At 36.7% G+C, this 20564-nt stretch overlaps 4 protein-coding genes and 1 long non-coding RNA gene across 9 annotated transcripts; 4 read left to right on the plus strand and 1 right to left on the minus strand.

Annotated features, from left to right (window-relative positions):
- Nucleotides 1-542: 542 nt before the first annotated feature.
- Nucleotides 543-3362, plus strand: LOC132107241 (solute carrier family 35 member D3-like). Its single transcript, XM_059513480.1, has 2 exons — nt 543-1246; nt 2087-3362. Exons 1-2 carry the CDS (start codon nt 811-813, stop codon nt 2914-2916), a joined length of 1266 nt encoding a protein of 421 aa, XP_059369463.1. The 5' UTR covers nt 543-810; the 3' UTR covers nt 2917-3362.
- Nucleotides 3363-6264: 2902 nt separating this feature from the next.
- On the plus strand, nt 6265-8600 carry pbk (PDZ binding kinase). 2 transcript variants are annotated; one of them, XM_059513481.1, is made up of 7 exons: nt 6265-6429; nt 6553-6646; nt 6744-6883; nt 6977-7146; nt 7262-7391; nt 7891-8079; nt 8171-8600. In XM_059513481.1, the coding sequence occupies exons 1-7, from the start codon at nt 6360-6362 to the stop codon at nt 8404-8406; spliced, it is 1029 nt and encodes a 342-aa protein (XP_059369464.1). In that variant the 5' UTR covers nt 6265-6359; the 3' UTR covers nt 8407-8600. The 2 variants fall into 2 exon arrangements, with proteins under 2 accessions (XP_059369464.1, XP_059369465.1); XM_059513482.1 differs by having other exon boundaries at nt 7891-8073.
- A 784-nt stretch (nt 8601-9384) lies between these two features.
- Nucleotides 9385-16791, minus strand: esco2 (establishment of sister chromatid cohesion N-acetyltransferase 2). Of its 4 annotated transcripts, XM_059512334.1 has the most exons (12): nt 16515-16578; nt 16106-16160; nt 15271-15992; nt 15104-15186; nt 14936-15014; nt 11514-11550; nt 11122-11263; nt 10904-11035; nt 10737-10826; nt 10504-10647; nt 10003-10187; nt 9385-9918 (listed from the first exon to the last, which is right to left on the minus strand). In XM_059512334.1, the coding sequence occupies exons 1-12, from the start codon at nt 16561-16563 to the stop codon at nt 9786-9788; spliced, it is 1851 nt and encodes a 616-aa protein (XP_059368317.1). In that variant the 5' UTR covers nt 16564-16578; the 3' UTR covers nt 9385-9785. The 4 variants fall into 4 exon arrangements, with proteins under 4 accessions (XP_059368317.1, XP_059368315.1, XP_059368314.1 ...); XM_059512332.1 differs by lacking the exon at nt 16515-16578 and adding an exon at nt 16648-16791 and having other exon boundaries at nt 15104-15992; XM_059512331.1 differs by having other exon boundaries at nt 11514-11547; nt 15104-15992.
- Nucleotides 13651-14704, plus strand: LOC132106554 (uncharacterized). Its single transcript, XR_009424157.1, has 2 exons — nt 13651-13757; nt 14583-14704. It is a non-coding gene; the product is annotated as an uncharacterized LOC132106554 (long non-coding RNA).
- Nucleotides 16792-17042: 251 nt separating the features above from the next.
- Nucleotides 17043-20050, plus strand: ccdc25 (coiled-coil domain containing 25). Its single transcript, XM_059512335.1, has 9 exons — nt 17043-17225; nt 17462-17509; nt 17599-17638; nt 17747-17798; nt 17881-17956; nt 18066-18169; nt 18794-18996; nt 19445-19490; nt 19563-20050. Exons 1-9 carry the CDS (start codon nt 17201-17203, stop codon nt 19590-19592), a joined length of 624 nt encoding a protein of 207 aa, XP_059368318.1. The 5' UTR covers nt 17043-17200; the 3' UTR covers nt 19593-20050.
- The last annotated feature ends 514 nt before the right edge of the window (nt 20051-20564 follow it).

The raw sequence follows: 20564 nt of genomic DNA on the forward strand, positions 1-20564 counted from the left end.
TTCATATAGACTAAATTGTATAGAGGCTGTCAGGGATTTGAAGCCTTTGAAAGTGTAAACACAAACTTTGGAAACGCGAATTGGGACTGAAAGGATAATGATTATATTTTCCATAGAATTAAAGGGGTATAGCAGTGCCAGTTATACTATGACTTTCAAGGAGTTGGTACAGGAAAATCTAGACATGAAACAAATCATCAACAACAAAAAACACGTATTTAACCAATTAATTCGTCTGGGTTAAATAATAGAGACGAATGAAAGCTAAAGCGGCGGGCTGTTACCTCAGGTGAACTCACGTTCTGTTCTCCAGCTTTTAATTTTTTTTAGCTGCCATATTTTTTAACCACCAGGCCTTAAGGTCCTAATCTAACTTAATTGTGACTGAAATGTAAGAAAAAAAATATAAACAAATATTTTAAAAAGCTTATAGTCTGTATTGATACAACAGTCGGCTATAGCCTTTAGTTTTATTTGGTAGGTTTAAAATTTGCGCTATTGGTTTACAGACTTAATTGCGCGCACCTAGTATTGTTTAGTATTGTTTCTAACTGTGAACTACCTCGGAGGAGAAATAAAAGAGTAAAGTAAGCCTACTTCAAAGTAAATGGATTGGCTGCAGTTGACTGCAGTTTGATCAGTGTACAAAGAAAGAGAGGGTCGGAGCTGCAGCGCGTCGCATTTATTCAGCAGCGCTCGTGTTGCGTGAATTGCGCACAAGAGGAAAGTGGACGTGAATGTTCAGCAGTGGACTCGGAGCTCAGTACGTAATACGGAGACGCCGGGAACCCCCAGTCTACGAGGAAAGACATGGAAGTTTGCAAAGGACGTTTGCTGGGCATCTCGGTGGCCGTTGCGCATGGATTTTTTTCGGGATCGCTGAATATTTTGTTAAAATTCCTCATTACGACCTACAGCTTTACGTATCTGACTTTAATTCAGTTTCTTACCAGCGGCACTGCGGCTCTCACATTAGAGGTGCTGAGGAGACTGGGCAAAATAGATATACCTCCGTTCAGCCTTCAGTTAGTCAAAGTTTTTGCCAGTGTCTGTATTTTGGCAACTTTGCAGTCCACATTAACCCTCTGGTCTCTCAGGGGATTGAGTTTGCCCATGTATGTTGTGTTTAAGCGATGCTTGCCATTGGTAACGCTGGCGATTGGAGTGTGCGTGCTGAAGAACGGGATCCCATCAGCTGGGGTAATAACTGCGGTTCTCATCACCACTGGAGGAGCAGCACTGGCTGGTAAGAATATTTTGGGTCATTTATAAATAACATAATAGTTTTCACTTCATGATGAGGTAGTAGCCTAATCATACTTTTCACTCCAGTTAACATTTATTAAAGTCAATTTCTGTGGACACATAGCTTCAAAGAATACCTATGAACATTTGTATCGCTATTTCCAGAGGAAAATAGATCGGTTTACCACTAGTTGTCACGGAACTTGTCACTGATGTTAAAAACAAATGCTGTAATCAATACATTTAACACATATGAAAACAATAATGTGACATTTATTGACAGTAAATGAAAACCTAGTCCTGCGAACACAGTTTAGCATTTGAGTACAAACTTCATTATAACTTGTATGTGTTGTGCTGCAAAGATATTTTGATATTTTTCTTTTAGGTTTAATAATAAAATTATAGATTTTTGAAATTTTAAAAGGTTTTGAACTAGATTAATCCAACAAATGGAAAAAAACTTCGAGACAAAACAACATTGGGACAACTTGCCCCGGTTTGATCTCTAGTCCTCCATTAAGTCTTCCCGATGCAGATGTCCTTCTTTTTCGGTATATTCCTATTTGTCACTTATTTTATGCACAGTAGTGTGCATATAATTATATCATACTAATAATGTGTTTTAAACTGCTTCTGAAAATAAAAGCAAATTATGCAAATAAAAGTAGCCTAACTAGCCAAATCTTGGCCAATTGTATGATACTTAAACATGTTATTTTGATATTCTGGACTATGCATGTCATGTCTCCATGAAACATGGCTCTCAAACAGAGTTTCATTTGATAATGGCCATAAATCATGTTTGGCGCAGTCTCTGTTTAACTTGTTTTTTTTGCAGGTGCTGGAGATCTAACAGGTGACCCTTTCGGCTACGTGACTGGCATTTTAGCTGTGATCGTCCACGCCTCCTACTTGGTGCTCATCCAAAAAGCAAGTGCAGACAGTGATTATGGGCCGCTCACAGCCCAGTACACCATTGCAGTGGTGGCCTCTCCCGTTCTCTTCATCTGTTCCTTTGTAAGCATGGATGCCATTAACATGTGGACATATGAAGGTTGGAAGAACCCGTATATCACAGGCATCTTCTGCATCTGCATCCTCATCGGCTGTGCGATGAACTTCACCACACTGCAATGTACCTATATCAACTCGGCCGTCACCACCAGTTTTGTGGGGGTGGTCAAGAGTATAGCTACTATCACTGTGGGCATGTTTGCCTTCAGTGATGTAATGCCAACCAAACTGTTCGTGGTAGGGGTGGTAGTGAACACCATCGGCTCCATCACCTACTGTGCGGTGAAGTATCATGAAACCAAAAAGAAGTTAGCCTACCAGGATATGGATGAGTCTGCTAAGGATGAAGAACTTCCAGGAGAACCTTATGTGGAACAAGCCAAGCCTGATGGAGATATGGAAACTCTTCCAAATAATCTGGAGAGTGTTCCCAATGGCAGCCTGACAGCATCAGTTGACGGCAACGACCAGGGTTCCATTCGTGAGAATAAAGTGGCAGAGTCCATAGAATTAGAAAGACAGGGGATCCCGACGGACGATCCTACGAGACAATCTCTGAGCGACAGTTACGTAGGGGTCTGGAAAACCATTCACACCTTAAAGTTCTTTAAGAAAGACACTTTACTTGACAACATGGAGGTTCAAAGTCCTTGATGATTGGTTTTCTGCTTGAAAGAAGTGCATGTTAAATTTAAGTATTGTTGAACTGATGGTGTGAAAAATGTTTGCCTTTTTCTCTTCTGAACATCATTTTATGAAGAACATTTATTTTTTATGAAAAGGTATAGTCTGTTTGTATATTAGAGGGAGTATAACTATATGACACTGAGGAATACCCAATAACAGATGTGCCAATTTATTGCCTTTAAATAAAATATCCTTTTATTTCAGAAATGGTTTAAAATTACTTTGGGGGGGAAAAAATCTAATATCTTAATAGAGATGGTCTACTCAAAAATGACAATTCTACCATCATTTATTTATATTCATATCGTATGATTTTCTTTGTTCTGTGGAGCATAAAAGATGATATTTTGAAGAATGTTGGTAACCAAACCATTTCAGTTCCCATTAACTTCCATTATGTTGACAACAGTGGAAAACAATGGGAACCAAAATCATTTGGTCACCAAAATTCTTCAAAATGTCTTTTTCTTTTTGTGTGTGTTTGTAACGTCATGAGGGTCAGTAAATGATGACAGAATTTTTATTTCTGGTTGGACTATCCCTTTAAATTTATTTTGAATGATTATTTATGTTTCTATGCACACAGTGTCTGTATATTTTCTGTTTTGTCTACGAATGCAAATCTTGAATAGGAGTGATTGAAATATCCCATTTGCATGTACACAATTAATTTAAACTGATTTTACATCAAAATTCTGATTTTTTGTATCATCTTTAATAATGCCCACCAATCTTTAACTAGCAATCTGCGAGATGGTTTGCTTATCAGTAATTCACAATTGGTGAAGAAATGAGTTGCTGTTCAGACATTAGGGAAAACACAAGGCTGTGACATGAACTTCTTCTCATAAACCAACACAATTTTCAAGGTAGAATAAAATACAACCTGTATTGAAAACAGATTCACTTGCAACAAAGATATGATTTGAGCTGGTCATAATGTTTTGTGTTGTGAAATATTGTCTTTTGAAAGCATGAAATCCAGAGACAAGAGGAAGTCTTATGGGGATCTGATCACATCCAAACAAATAATCAAAATATATTGTAGGGTTTTGGGAAATTTTTATTCACTTTTACAAACACTTTTACACACACTTGCCATCTGTTGTTCAGTTTTAAAATCTCACACAGCAGAGGACCCCTGCGTTAAATTAAAGTGAATATCCAAGATGTAGATGAGTTTGTTTTTTCATTTGATCAAATTTGGAGACATTTAGCATTACATCACTTGTTCACTAATGCATCCTATATATGTAGTGAATGTGTGCCGTCTGAATGAGAGGCCAAACATTTGATAAAAACACCACAATAATTCACAAATAATCCACACAACTCCAGTCCATAAAGTGATTATTTTGTCAAGTGAAAAGTTGCATCTTTCTAAGAAACTCATCTGCATCTTGGATGGCCTCGGTGTAAATATTCAGCAATTTTTTTCTTTAACGCCAGGATAATGCATTTAAAGGTGCCTTTCAAATCCTAATTTTTTGGTTTGTTAGCGGCATTCATTATTCTCAGTCAGACAAGCATCTTTATGAATAAATGTAAACCAGACTTGAACTAAACTTTAGACCTCTCTGAACAGTATTATTTGTTGTTGCACTACAGCAACAGAGGTTTACTATACAGGGAACATTCATGTTACACTCCCCATGGTTTTCCATTTAAAATTATCTTTGCCTGACAATGAACAAGTAAAAGCAAATAAACTTCTCATGAGTACCAGGTGCTTTTGTTATGATGTTTCAGTTATAATAGATTGCACAGCATGGAGTATTATCTCCTTCATTTTGCTCAAGGCATATACGAAAGACAATTTGCCAGACAATAGCACAAGCCCTCAGAGCCAAACGTTTAAAAAGTTAATGTCATGCTTGAGGCCATGTGTGGAAAAGATGTTATGTTTTGTGATGATCACATGGCTTTTCATGAAGGGTTTGTTTGTTTTATGTTCCCATTCTATGATTTATTGACTGTTTGATTTAATATGAAATGGTCAAACAGATATTTCCAGGAAATATTGTTCTTTAGATTAATGGCAACAGCTGATTTCTTACCCAAACATTCAGTATCACAGCAATAAAAAATGCATTACATTTGTATTTTATATTCAGGTATACATTATTGTTTTATTTGTTTTTTCTTCATCCTTTAATCAGCACATTTAAATCTTGGATTGGCATATCTTTACTAAATCGGACTGGAGTTGATTTCTTTGACTTTAAATAGGTTTCTCTCTCTATCTCTCTCTCTCTCTCTCTCTCTCTCTCTCTGCCCAGCTGAGTATCTAGAACACAAAATCAGTAAACTGCAGTAAAGCACTAAAATAAATAAATAAATAAAAGCTTGCTGGGACACGGGCCACTTGGTTATCTCCTTGCCTTTGGCACAACAGAACGTTTAAGAAATATTTCCACAACCCAACAATATCATTCAGCAACTCCCATGCTTACATGATGCCATCTACTGGACGTAGGTAAGTATTTTTCACTTGTTTATGTGATATTGGCGGTTTTTCACTACATTATGCTTAATAGACCAAACATTTATGCACATCAAACAGCCTATATGTTTAAAAATACTTAAATATTTCAGTAGTCTACATTTAAAAAAAAAAGTCTACTTTTGACACCCACAGAAACAGGAAACTCGTTATTAAAAGAGACAGTTTTATTTTAGTATTATTTATATAATATAATAATTTTCTTAATATTTTGAATTAGTTTTTTCTTTTCTTTGTTTTTCATTTTATTTCATTAAGTTTTGTTATTTTAAAATATGATTTTATTTAATTATTTGAATATTACTATTTATGTTTCATTTATTGCTTTTTTATTTTTATTTTGTAATTTTAGTGCCTCAGCTTTTGACTTTATTATTTTTTATCGAAAATGTATATTTTATTTGAGATTTATTTTAACAAATTATTTACATGTTTTGTCATTGTAATGTAATTGTTATTAACAAACATACAATATATTATTATATTTTAATGTATCGATTTAGTATGTAAAATGTTATAGAGATTTTTTAAAGTTAACAGATTAACAAATGTTGAGTAACACTGGAGAAGGAATTGAAGAAAAAACGAAAACGCACGCAGTCGGTTGTGTCCCTCCACGGACGCTGTAGCTTAGCTTTACGTACGTTTGACGTCTAACCGGTGATTTTCAAATCCGAGCGCGTATTTCACCATCTCTGAAGTGCATCATCTAATGCAAGTTAACTGTTAATTCAAATTATTTACATTATCTATATAAGTCATATTACGCATTATGAATTGTCGTTTGATATTTAGTTTAATCGGTTGTGTACAGCGTGATTAAACTTGTTTGTAACGTTTGTCGTTTTGGATTGTGACAGAGTGTAAACAAAAATGTTACAATCTTTTATTGTTTAATTTTAGAGAAATGGAGGCCAACAAAGAATCACCCAGTGCCTTTAAAACGCCTTGCAAGCCTGCAAAAGTGAAAAGTCCAGGTAAAATGATCTTTAAATGTCTGATATGCATCACGCTACATTGACTTTCTCATTATCAAGATGGTTTAACATTCCATCTTGATCAAAATGTGGTTGTTATTATTATTAACCTGTTTTTATCAGTCAGTGCATGTGGAACCCCGGTCACCATTCCTGCCTCTCCCTTCATGAAGAAGCTGGGCTGTGGGACTGGAGTCAGTGTATATCTCATGAACAGGTACGTAACCTTACATATATCTGATGCATGTTTGTACTACCTTCACCATGATAGTGCAAAGAAAAAGTTGAAACATCTATGCCACTATTTACATCAGGATGGGTAAGCACACTCATTCACCATGGGCCATTAAGAAGATCAACAGCAAATGTGCAAATGGTCAAATGACCGTTTATCAGAAGCGTCTGTGCGAGGAGGCAAAGATCTTAAAAGACCTGCACCACCCTAATATTGTTGGTAAATATGTCTAGTACTACATTATAATGGTTAATGTGAATATTATAAGACAAATGTGTCTTTAAATGATTTATTTCCTGTGTGTTTTTTAAGGTTTCAGAGCTTTTACCACAGCAAAGGACGGCTCTAAGTGTTTGGCGATGGAGTACGGTGGAGAGCAGTCTCTGAATGACCTCATTGAGAAGAGGAGAGAGGAGGGTCTGCATGCATTTCCAGTGGCCACTATTGAAAAAGTGGCTCTTCATGTCGCACGGGGTTTACAGGTGTGATTGTTAAATCAGACAGAAATGTGCTGTTACTGATTTTTCCCATCTTTAAATGTTGCTGTTATAACATAATCTCAGGCTCCTTCATATGTATTTTGTCTTTTTTCCTCAGTATTTGCACATTGAGAAAAAGCTTTTGCATGGAGACATGAAGTCTTGCAATGTTGTCATCAAGGGCGACTTTGAAAGCATCAAAATCTGTGATGTTGGTGTGTCACTGTCACTGGATGAAAACATGCAGGGTATGAAAAGATTTTATATTTTAGCATTATTTTTCCTTGCTTTAATCATATTCTTTTACTTTTTTACTAGTTTTTCATTTTTTTCCTATTTATTTTTTTATCGTTTTGAATGATGACCCAACATTTGAGAGCCACTCTATTAATCCTATGAAGTCTGACATATGAAATAATAGTCTGAAACATCTGTTTTTTTCTTCTTCTTTTTTTGAACCTTGTTTACCTGAACCAAGTTTGCATATTTGTTTTTGTTTGAATTAATTTTTTGTACAGCAAAAAAAAAATGTGTGGAAAACGTATCTTGAAATATTACTAACAATATAAAAGGTTTTCTTTCTTGGAGAGAGAAGAAAAAAAAAGCAACTAGACCATTACCTGATGGTTGATCATTTTTAGAATGATGGCCTTAAAGGCCTTTTACTTTATAATAACATTTCAACTATCAGATGCTGTGTACAACATGTTTGTCAGTGTTGTGATATTTTTCAAATATTTTCTCCAGTGAGTGATCTGAAGGCCCACTATATAGGGACAGAGCCGTGGAAGCCTAAGGAAGCTTTGGAGGATGGAATTATCACAGACAAAGCTGATATCTTTTCATATGGACTCACTCTGTGGGAGATGATGACACTTTCTGTTCCTCACCTGGAAATACTGGACACTGAGGGGGACGACGACGACGATGGTGATGGTAAAATAACTATGATTTTATCCATAGCTTATAGTGAATATATTTAGTTTTTAAGTGCCTCATGACTCCTTTCTTGTTTTTGTTTTTTTAGATGATACCTTTGATGAGGATGATTTTGATGAAGATGCGTATTATGAGAGACTGGGAACTAGGCCTGCTTTGGACGCAGCCACTCTTGGAGGGGCTTATCAGAGGATGGTGGAGCTCTTCTGTCTCTGTACAGAGGAAGACCCTCATAAAAGGCCTTCTGCAGCTCACATTGTTCAGGTGCTGGAATCAAACACCCAGCTTTGTGACAGAAGCAATGACATCATTGTAATTGATTAAATGTTCACTGTATGTTTGCCTGTTGGGTCTGGTTACTACTCTGTCTATAATTTTACTTTGTGAGCTGGTGTATTTTCACATTGTAAATACTTTTCTGTTGTAATGTTACATATTTTCTTATGCGCATTATTGACTTGCAGAGATTCTAAGTACAGTAGTTGTTGCAGTGCAATTTTGATTAAAAGCTCTTTTTTAACCATGGTCTTTGTATAAAATCAGCACTAATACTAAATGAATGTCTTGTCTTAACTTGAATATAATTTTAATTTTACAATCCTTACTGGATGGAAAGTGTACAAGTTCTCACTGACAAAATAGCTGACTAATAAAAGTAATTATATAACATGTGTAACATGATATATTCTAAACTAAAGGCTTTCAAAGCTTTTTGATGCCATGGATGTGTATATTATTGCATGGGCCAGTTGTACTGTGAAAAATGTTAAAACAAAAAAATATATAACTTCCTCTTCCTGTTGTCAACAGATTAAGATATATAAATAGGAAAAGCAATGGCTGTCAAAATGAAATATTTGTGATTAACCTCAAGACTTTTAACCAGACTTAATAATGGAAAATTTTGTAAGTTTCTCACAAATCATTTTTCTCAAACTTTTCCACAGACCCACTTGCACCAAAATGATGTTATTCAAAGTGTAATTAGAAATGTTTGTATTTAAAATGTTTTAAGATTAAATACAAATAAGTTGAAGCCAAAAGTTTAATAACAAACAGAAAACTTAAAGAGAGAATTTACTTATAAAGATTTATAAGATATAGATTATGAAGGTTTATATGTACACACTCTACAAGCTATTGATTAAAGGTTTATGGAAAGCGTATTCAATGACTAACCCTTAAAAGCAACCCTCTTTTAAATACACCCATGTGCAAATTTTGGCTACTGCAAACAGCCAAAACACTTGATTCTTCAAACTCACTATGACAGAGGGATTTACACAAAGACAACACAAAATATTTGATTAAGTACAATTTATTTAAAAATATATACAAAGTCAAAAGCAAAGATCAGTTGAATTGAAAGTTCTTGTTCACTTTACAACCAACTTCGAGGCAATTATGAGTCGACTTTTCCGAACCGGAACTTTTAAGTCGTGGTAGGTAATGGGTTAACAGTGCTTGCATTTGTGCTAATGTAAATCGTTTTAAATACTGATTCATGAACTCACTGTCAAAGACAATCCATCAATCTATACAAAACAGTAAAACCTGGAAACTCTCCTGAACAAATCTGGATCACTGCATGAGTTTTAGAATATCAGACAGAACTTCATTTAAACAACATTTCTTTTTATCTATTAAAAACTCAAAGCATTCACAAATGCAGTCCTACAGGAATCTACAAGAAATGTTTTTCTTTAACTGATGAAATTATACACCAGGAACGTTGGTGTCTCGCAGTAATTTGTAGCGAACAGCTTTCCTTCAGGAGTCGGGTCAGAGAAGGCGATTTCCTCTTTGGTCAGGTGGCTCCCGTACATGAAATTAGTTCTGATTCAGTAAGAAACAACAGTTTTATATACACAAACTAATGTATGCACATTTTTTTGTTAATGCACTGAAAATGTTTAGTACCTGACAGTGTCCAGAAGGCGAGTGGCAATTCCCTTCCTCCTCATCAGACTGAAAACCCAGATGCGACTAACACCACAGATGGCTTTTTCTGACACAGTAGAGCAGCACCAGGCTCTGTGGTGCTCCATGAAGTCCTCCTTGTTCATGTCTTTGGGTTTTTCTTGCTGCTCCAGCACCCGACAAGCCTATATAACATCGGGTATGATCAGGGGTTAGCAAGATCTCTTCAGGGTTTCTGCAGTTTTTATGAACGCAAATCGAAAACTTTTTAAGACCAAGTAAAGAAAATTTGAGTTGGAGGAAAATTATTTGCATGCAACATTTAATTCCATGACATTATGTATCATGCATATTTAAAACAGCTATTTGAGGCCTTAGTTTGTGGAAAGGAGAAATTAAGACCTTTTAAGACAAAATCACTGTATACCTTACTTTATAGCTCAGAATGGCAATGATATTGAACAAAAGCCAAATGTTAGAAATGTTTTGTTAAACAGCCACCTGTCTAATGTTTTCGGCCACCAGACATCCCACCACCATCCTGTCGCTGTTAATGAACAGGTAGGTTTTAGCCGAGCTTGGGCTACTGAGAGTGATCTGCTGAAAGCCCAATTCACTGTCTGCAATCCGTCTCACGTCCTCTGCCTAAAACAAAGCAGCGTTGGTTAGGAAACACTGGAGATTTAGCTGGACAGAGCAAATATTTAAACTATAATCAATCACTGCCAGCATACCTTTTTTGTGGCATACTTAGGATCATCAGGAAGAACGAGAATAATCTTTCCATCCCAGAACTCAGCTACAACCCTCTCTTTTTTCCAGCCCTTAAAATAAACAAAATGATGTGAAATTCCAGCAGAACTGTTCAGCTGCATTTGATGACAACTTCATGACAGCTCACCACAAATTTAATGGTGTCCAAGAAGCGCTGATGGAACTGTGTGTGCTGGAAGTTGTCCTCAGGACTATCTGTACTGTACAGCATCCCACAGGACCCACATGTGGTGGCACCAAACTGCTTTTGACCGGCATCCTAAATACCAGACACACAAACCATCAAGAAGAGGTGGAAAAGAACGAACGATTTATTGCTGTTCAACTACTTAACTTGTTACTCACAATTATAAGCTGATTATCTGTCTGCCTCTTCATCTCTCTTCTCAAGGCAGTCCTCTCTTTGGCCTTAAGAGCAGGAGTACCAGTCAATGCGGAAGGAGTGCTGGTGTTCAGCGGTGGTGACAAAATCCCTTTTTTCTGAGATCTAAAACAAAAGATTTTGATTAACCAGCTCTACATTTAATTGATTAACCAGCTCTACATGGGTCATGACAAATTGTTAAAAGACTGAATATAAACTTGCTGGCACACATAGAGTCATTAAATCATTCTAGCCTTAAGAAGCTGTTCTTTTCAAACTGCATTTTTTCCCCCCACTGTAATGTAATCATGACTTTGCTTTTTTTTCAGTATTTTTTCCACAGTTGCATTAGAAAAAAGTATGATTGTCTTACCTCTTACTGCCAAAGATGGGATACACAGATGACTCTTCTGAAAGAGAGCAATAAGAAAAAGTATAATTAATATATACACACACACACACACACACACACACACACACACACACACACACACACAGAGTATATACAATATACAAATATATATGTTACCCTAGACCACAAAACAGAATCAGAATCAGAATGAGCTTTATTGCCAGGTATGTTCACACATACGAGGAATTTGTTTTCGTGACAGAGCTCCGCAGTGCAACATAACAGCGACAGAACAAAAAACACAATAAGGAATAAAAAATACAAAAAAATACAAATAGGTGGGTAAGGATTGACAATATACAAATTGACAATGTATGGCAGGTATATTAAAATGAGCATTTATGTATGTACATGTATATTATGTGGAAAAATTTTTAACTGTACGCTAAGTATGTGTGTTGGATAAATAAGTGTATGTGTATATAAATATAAATATAAGTAGTGTAGTGTGTTCCATGTATGTACATGTATATTATGTGCAAAAGATTTACGTTTACGCTAAGTATGTGTGTTGGATAAAAAGTGTAGTGTATATAAATATAAATAGTGTATTGTGTCCCACAGTTATTATCAGCTGTTCATAAGATGGATTGCCTGAGGGAAGAAACTGTTCCTGTGTCTGGTCGTTCTGGTGCTCAGTGCTCTGTAGCGTTGACCAGATGGCAACAGTTCAAAGAGGGAGTGTGCTGGATGTGAGGGGTCCAGAGTGATTTTAACAGCCCTTTTGCTCACTCTGGATAAGTACAGTTGTTGAATAGATGGGAGGGTTGTACCGATAATTCGCTCAGCAGTCCGGACTACCCTCTGTAGTCTTCTGAGGTCAGATTTAGAAGCTGAGCTGAACCAGACAGTTACTGAAGTGCAGAGGATGGATTCAATGATGGTGGAGTAGAACTGTTTCAGCAGATCCTGTGGTAGGTTAAACTTCCTCAGCTGGCGAAGGAAGTACAACCTCTGCTGGGCCTTTTTCACAATGGAGTCAATGTGAATGTCCCACTTCAGGTCCTGAGAGATAGTGGTGCCCAGGAACCTGAATGACTCCACTGCGGTCACAGTGCTGTTCATGATGGTGAGTGGGGGGAGTGCAGTGGGGTTTCTCCTGAAGTCCACGATCATCTCCACTGTTTTGAGCGTGTTAAGCTCCAGGTTGTTGAGACTGCACCAGACAGCCAGCTCTTTAACCTCCTGTCTGTAAGCAGACTCATCACCGTCCTGAATGAGGCCGATGAGTGTGGTGTCATCTGCAAACTTCAGGAGCTTGACAGAGGGGTCCTTAGATGTGCAATCGTTAGTGTACAGGAAGAAGAGCAGTGGGGAGAGAACACAGCCCTGGGGAGCTCCGGTGCTGATTGTACAGGTGCTGGATGTGTATTTTCCTAGTCTCACTAGCTGCTGCCTGTCTGTCAGGAAGCTGTTGATCCACTGACAGACGGAGGTGGGCACGGAGAGCTGAGTTAGTTTGGGCAAGAGGAGGTTTGGGATGATCGTGTTGAAGGCAGAGCTGAAGTCCACAAACAGGATCCTCACATAGGTCCCCGGTCTGTCTAGGTGTTGCAGAACATAATGCAGTCCAATGTTTACTGCATCGTCCACAGACCTGTTTGCTCTGTAGGCAAACTGAAGAGGATCTAGCAAGGGTCCAGTGATGTCTTTCAGGTGGGCCAGCACCAGTTTTTCAAATGACTTCATGACTACAGACGTTAGAGCCACAGGCCTGTAGTCATTTAGTCCTGTAATTTTGGGTTTCTTTGGGATGGGGATGATGGTGGAGCGTTTGAAGCATGAAGGGACTTCACACAGCTCCAGCGATCTGTTGAAGATCTTTGTGAAGATGGGGGCCAGCTGGTCAGCACAGGATTTCAGACACGCTGGTGTAACGCAATCTGGGCCTGGTGCTTTTTTCCTTTTCTGCTTCCGGAAGACCTGGCGCACCGCATCCTCGCTGATCTGTATTGCAGGTGTGGGGGCGAGGGGGGATGCAGGAGGTGTGAATGGTGAGAGTGCTTGATTGGAGAGGTGATCAGGATGGGTCGCAGGAGCTGTGAATGGTGTGAATGGTTGTTTGGAGAGGCATTTGGGGTTGGTTGCAGGAGTTGTGACCAGTCTTAAGTAGCACAAATATATTTGTAGAAATAGCCAACAATACATTGTATGGGTTAAAATGATAGATTTTTATTTTATGCCGAAAACCTTTAGGATATTACAGTTTTTTTTGATTGCTAAACGAGTTTTTTTTTTTTTTCGATTGGGCACAACTGGAGCTACATGTGCAAAACTCTAACTACAGTCTGCACTAGCAACAGTCACCTGAGCTAAACAGTTCACATCACCTGCAAAACTCATTCCAAGCAACACAACTCTTAACACACGGCTCAAAACAGGCTCAGTGCAGCCAAACACTACACACAACCCTCACTGAGATAAAACACACTGTCACTCAGAACACACTGAGAGGAAACACACTAGCATCAAACACCAATACAGAAAATACTCACTTTTCATCTTTACAGTTTGAACAATTTCAGTGACTTCATACAAAGTCATATTTTCTTCAAAGAAAAGAGTGACATTCTTTCACATGATTTATTTAAATTTTTAGAACATAATTCTTTAAGGTAAATGAAAATTAGCAGTTTGCTTCAATAGTTTGTAGTAATTTACAGAATTGCAGTAATGAGAAAAAAAAGGTAGAAACTAAAAGTACATACTGTAATTTGAATAAATAATTTTCAGGGCTAATTCTGAAATTGCAATTAGCAGTGTTTGAAATCTCTTCTGTTTTGAATGTGTGGTTCAGTTTTGACAGCAGTGTGTTAGCATTTGAACAAAGTGCTGTAAATCCACAGTGTTGTGCAGGTTGTGGTTAAAGTCATGGGATAAGTGTGTAGAGTTTTGAAAACTGTGTTCAAGCAATGAAAAACGAACTAGAGTTTGGTCCACATGAACTGCTGCTGTGCAGACTGTAGTTAGAGTTTTGCACATGTGTCTCCAGTTGTGCTCACTGTCGTTTAGCAATTGTAAAAAAAAAAGTAAAGATCATGTTCCATGAAGATATTTTGTAAATTTACTACCTTTAATGTCAAAACTTACATTTTTGATTAGAAATATGCATTGCTAAGGACTTCATTTGGACAACTTAAAAAGCAATTTTCTCAATATTTAGTGTTTTTTGCAACCTGACTCCAGATTTTCAAAACAGAAATTATATAAATCACATTAAACATCCTATTTAATAACTGGCGAAATTACAATAATTTTGATTTATAAAATATATATCTTACATATAAGATAATAATATATAATAAACACTTTCATATCTATAAAATAAAAAAATTATATTAACTTTTTAAATAAAGTATTTATAGAAAATGATGTTTATTTACCTTCATAAAGAGAGCTGTGGTTATCCTGTGGTGTTATGTCACTCACATCAAACACTGAATCTGTTTTTGTGGGCGAGTCCTGGAAAACATTTTCAGTTTGAGAAAAAGATGATGAGAGCTTTATATTTAATAAAGTTATTAGCAGATGACTGAAGAGTTCAATTTTACCTGGCTGCCAGCTTTACTGGATCCATTGGGACTAACCGATCTCCTCAAAATCACCTTTAACTCTTTGGTAATACCATGCAGATCTGCCAGGATGTGAGGGGACATCTGTTTAGAGCTCAACATCACTTGCGTTGATTCACTGCCCTCACCATCTTCATCAGTGGTACCTGTGGCTGTGGTTTCTGCTTTCGGGTGTTTTTTTAAGAAGATGGCTCGGCGGACTGGGGAACGTTCTCCTGGTGCTGTCAGCACTTCCTTCTCTTTCGTGGGTTTCTGAGAGTTGGGTTTCTCATAGGTTGAGGGTTGTTTAGGCTTTGTGTTCTGTGCAGACCTTTTGAACATTGAAGTGGGCTTTTTTCCAGTGCTGAAGAAAGCTGCTCCCACAAGCAGCTTGGGTTTACTTTTGGGTTTCATACTGCTAAATGAAATCGGAGCTAACGTGGCCTTCAACAACTGATCTGTTTGCGTGTCTGAGGGATTTTTCCCTTTGGGTTTAGCAGTAAAGTAGCCTTTTAGGTTAGACTGTGGACCTGCGCCAGTGCCTTTCTTTTGAACCTTCTTCACTGGTTTATTAACAGCATTCAAAGGGTGGTGTAATGGTTCTTTGATAGGGACTGGCAGTGGGGACTTGGTTTCCTTTAACAGCTTTCTTTCCAGAGGTGTGAGATAAAGAGGTTTCTGCTTGCTGTAGAAGGATCCCGCTCCCAGTACGGTTTTTCGTGGAGACATCCGCTTTGGAGGAGATTCTAGTGAAGAGGTCCTCTGCATCTTCTTAGGAGTACTGAGAATCTTTTGGGGTGATGCCAGCGAGATGGTAATGTTCTCTTTTTGTCCAGCGGTCCTTCTTGGAGACTTTCGCTGGCTTGTAATTTGTTTTTTGGATGGGTTACTGTGGTGGGGGTTTAAATTAAAAACGGAAGGAAATGGCTCACAATCTGTGTGATAACAGCAAAGTACATTTCCAGATCTAGTAACATTATCTAACAAAATGACATCACATACCTCTGGGCATCAGGAGAGCCATGTTTTCTTTTTCGGGATAACATCTTCAAATTACCTGAAATGAGAAGACAGGGAATAAGATCATGGAACGCTTTTATAGGACGCCACAGATTGCATTTCTGGAACATTCTCATATTTCTTGCAATATAAATTTGCTTCCACTTTATCATAAGAGAAATGTGGAGAAAAAAAAGCAGTAACACAATCAAATTTAGTTAAAAATATTCGACAAAATGCGTTATTTGCGTCAGAGAATAGTGTGTGACTTTAAACCGACATTAAAAAGAGAATCAAACTGTATGGGGTTTTGTGGCAAGCTTATTGCTATGGTAACTGTAACGTTATATAGCTTGGCACATAGTATAAAGAATACAGTAAATATATTTGTCCAATACTTATTCATTTATACCGCAGCAAATTTCTAGGCGCCAATTATTTGACACCAACCAACATCTCATCTAAAATACTTGCAGTATCCCGCAGTCATCACAAGCCTCGTTCAGATACTTACAATGTAACAATATATATAGGGTTTCACTTACCAGGTCAAATTAACCCGATGTTTTTATGTGAAATAATCGCGGCAAAACTCTCCCTTCACCCTCAGTCTGTTTTGAACAACGCGCCAAAGTCAATTGTGGCGCACATGGAAACGGAAACAACGAATGCGTGTGACAACGTCCGGTTAGGGATGGTAAGTATGATCTTCTACGAATCGGTTCTTTCGAACACATTGGTTCAAAGAACCCTGACAGCTCCCAATCAGATTGATGCAGCTATTTAGTTACTTTAAAAATCAATTTAGAATCTAAATAATTAATAAATTGCATATACATATACATTTTTTAAAAATCCACCGACGTATTTGCTGACGTGAGCACAGTTCGGATTCGGAACTCAAGCGAGATTCGATTCAAATGAACCGTGAATCACTTCATTGCAGCGCTGCTTGTTCCTGTTGTGGTCGGAATGGATGGTGCACATGAAATGTGCCTCTGATAGAAGATTATTTACCTCTGATGTGATTAGTGTTTTGTTGAATACCTATCCATTGAATACAAAGACCTTTCAAGGGTTGCGTCTTTGCCTAAAAAGATGGTGTTTTACTTTAAAAGCGCCGGTGAGTAACGTGTGTTCTCTATGCCAGGGCAAAACAGTGTGTATGTTGTCAACAAAAACAGTTTAAATACGAGACAATTATAATGACGTTACTTATAAATATACAACATAGAACAAAAAGAGAGAGGATCAAAACTGTAATATACTGTAATTTGACATTGTGAGATTATATTGTTGGAGGTTCGGTTAAATATGTAAGCAAGAGTAAAAAGTTGCAATACATGCTTTCTTTTACAGTTGTCTCACCTCCCTATACCATATACATGGGCAAAGATAAACATGAAAGTAAGTACTGAATTCCTTATAAATATTATTTTAAACACCCTCACCATGTGCTTGTCGGATCATTAATAACCGTTTTTGTTTTTCCACAGATGAAGATCTTATAAAGTATGGATGGCCTGAAGATATCTGGTGAGAACAAATATCTGTTTAACGTTTGCCACTACAAAGGAATTATCACTTTCTAGGTTTGCTCTGATATTATTTCAATACAAGAAATATTAGTATCTTGTGTTTCAGGTTCCATGTGGACAAGCTCTCATCTGCCCATGTATATCTAAGAATGCCCAAGGTATTTGAAGAGGTTATTCATATTTTATTCTACAGTTTTATTTATAATTTTCCATGTTGACATTTCTGTTCACTAATTAAAGGGTACAACGATAGAAGACATACCAAAAGAAGTCCTGATCGACTGTGTCCAGCTGGTCAAAAACAACAGCATTCAAGGTACTGCATAAAGCATAAAAAAATATTATATATATATATATATATATATATATATATATATATATATATATATATATATATATATATATATAAAGGATTTTTTTTACAGGTTGCAAAATGAACAATATTAATGTTGTCTACACACCATGGGCCAATCTGAAAAAAACAGCAGACATGGATGTCGGGCAGATAGGCTTCCATCGGCAGAAGGAGGTATGAGGAGCTATGATATCATTCACACTGCAGGCAATTCTGAGTAATCTGAGTCAGTTATGCCAAAAAATACCATTCACTGCCTGTCTGAAAAAGTATATGTGATTTAAAGGGATAGTTCACCCAAAAATGAAAATTATGTCATTAATAACTCACCCTCATGTCGTTCCAAACCAGTAAGACCTCCATTTATCTTCGGAACACAGTTTAACAGTTACAACAGACCCAGAAGAGAAGACAATGATGAATAAAGTCGTAGTTTTTGCTATTTTTGGACCAAAATGTATTTTCGATGCTTCAAAAAATTCTAACTGACCCTCTGATGTCACATGGACTACTTTCATGATGTTTTTCTTACCTTTCTGGACATGGACAGTAGACCTTACACACAGCTTCAATGGAGGGACTGAGAACTCTCGGACTAAATCTAAAATATCTTAAACTGTGTTCCAAAAATAAACGAAGGTCTTACGGGTTTGGAACAACATGAGGGTAAGTTATTAATGACATAATTTTGCAAATTGGGCGAACTAACCCTTTAAGGTGCTCAGGTATTACTACTGCATTTGGAAATCTTCTAAATAGTTTCTGTATAAATATCCATTTACTGTACAATGTCAACAGGTGAAAATTGTGGCAGTAGAAAAGAAAATCAACGAAATCGTCAACAGACTAGAGAAAACAAAAGAGGAGCTGTATCCTGATCTTGCTGCGGAGAAGGAGACCCGGGACAGAGAGGAAAGAAACGAGAAGAAGGCTCAATTACAAGAGCAGAAGAAAAAGGAGAAGGAGGAAACGAAGAAGAAAAAAGAGACGGAGGAATTAAGGTGCTACATGTTGTTAAAATGTTGTGATGCATATTATAACCTCAACACAAACAATTATATATTTATATTTGGTTTTAATAAAAAATAAATAGATAAATAAGTACACGGGAATCCAAATGTTTGAGACAATTAGTGAAACGTGTTTATTTTATCCATTTTATAATTTGATAAAAAAAACGGCATTACAAATTATGTTATCGGTATAACAGTTTGAGTGAATGTCTGTTGTGTTTCATAATTCCTATTTGTTTAATAACTCATTTCACTTCGCGTGTTTATGCAATATTTCCAGCGTGGTCTCAGACTTTTGAACTCCACTGTAGATACATAAATGATAAAAATACGATAAAAATAACCTTTGCACATCAGAACCATTCCTTGAGATGTATTATTTACAGGTACAGGCATCAATTTTGTGTGCTTCCTTGTAACATCTACTTTCCTGCAGGAATTATTCATCACTCATGAAGAGTGACAACATGACCACAAATGAGGTAATGCATCCTATTCTGCTGAGCATTGACACAAATTATTTTATGACTTAGAGTGATTATTTTTTTCTGCAGGGTGGCTATGATTCAGATGACTTCATGTAAAGAAAAGGAATGAATCTGCGATTTAAAGGGAACCAACATCCTCCCCTACAATATCTTGTTTGTGAAAGGAAAGGACTCGAGACATCAGATTTGAGCCATCGATAAGAAACCGGGAAATGCCAGGACCGTTCTAAAGCAGTTAGCTTTGTCATTTCTTTGAAAATACAAATGCAATATGTAAAATATCTCAAAATAAAACAGATTAGATTGCTTATACAAACCAGAAGAATTTGAAGATCTCTGTTGATTCTGTATATTAAACAGTTTTGTTGTTGATGTTTCTGGATGAAATAAAGATTTGATATATATTAATGGATGTGTACACCGAGACCTTTAGGGGATACTTGCTTGTAATTGATATACCTTTTTGGAGTGATACAATTGAATTACAAATGACTGCTTTTTTTTTTCCTTTTTTGTTGTCCTAAACTAAATAAATCTTTGACTTTCTTGGCTCACTTCTGTTGGTATACATTTCTAAAAGCATGTAAATACTCTTCTCTGGACATAGCAAAAAAAAAAGAAAAAAAAATCAGTTTTATATGAGAACAGTCGTGGCATCTGGATGGAGTTAGCTAGCATTATATTCAAATGTAAATGATTTAAACTTTATAAAAAAGCTGTAGAAGGTACTGAACTATATTGTGACTATTGCTTTGTTTTTAGGCTTTCAGTAGTAAAATGTTACTGACGAGTCAAATAGACGATTTTTCAATTCAGTCCGATATTAAATACGCTGCTTTAGGTTAATTTATAATGTAACTGGGTAAAGGCCTCTAGATTCACTAGATGGCAGCATTTCATCGAACAAATATAATTTGACTTGAGACGAGATTCATTTCTACAGATCTGTGATTTAAGAAATTTTCCACAATAGGATACAAAACGGTCTAAATAAATCTCTTTTAAAAGTAAATTGATAATGATCATCCAACTGAAGATTACGCTAGTTGTTTCGTTAAATTTAGGCTA

Source organism: Carassius carassius, chromosome 27, assembly GCF_963082965.1.
Source record: "Carassius carassius chromosome 27, fCarCar2.1, whole genome shotgun sequence".
In the NCBI taxonomy this organism is placed as follows: Eukaryota; Metazoa; Chordata; class Actinopteri; order Cypriniformes; family Cyprinidae; genus Carassius; species Carassius carassius.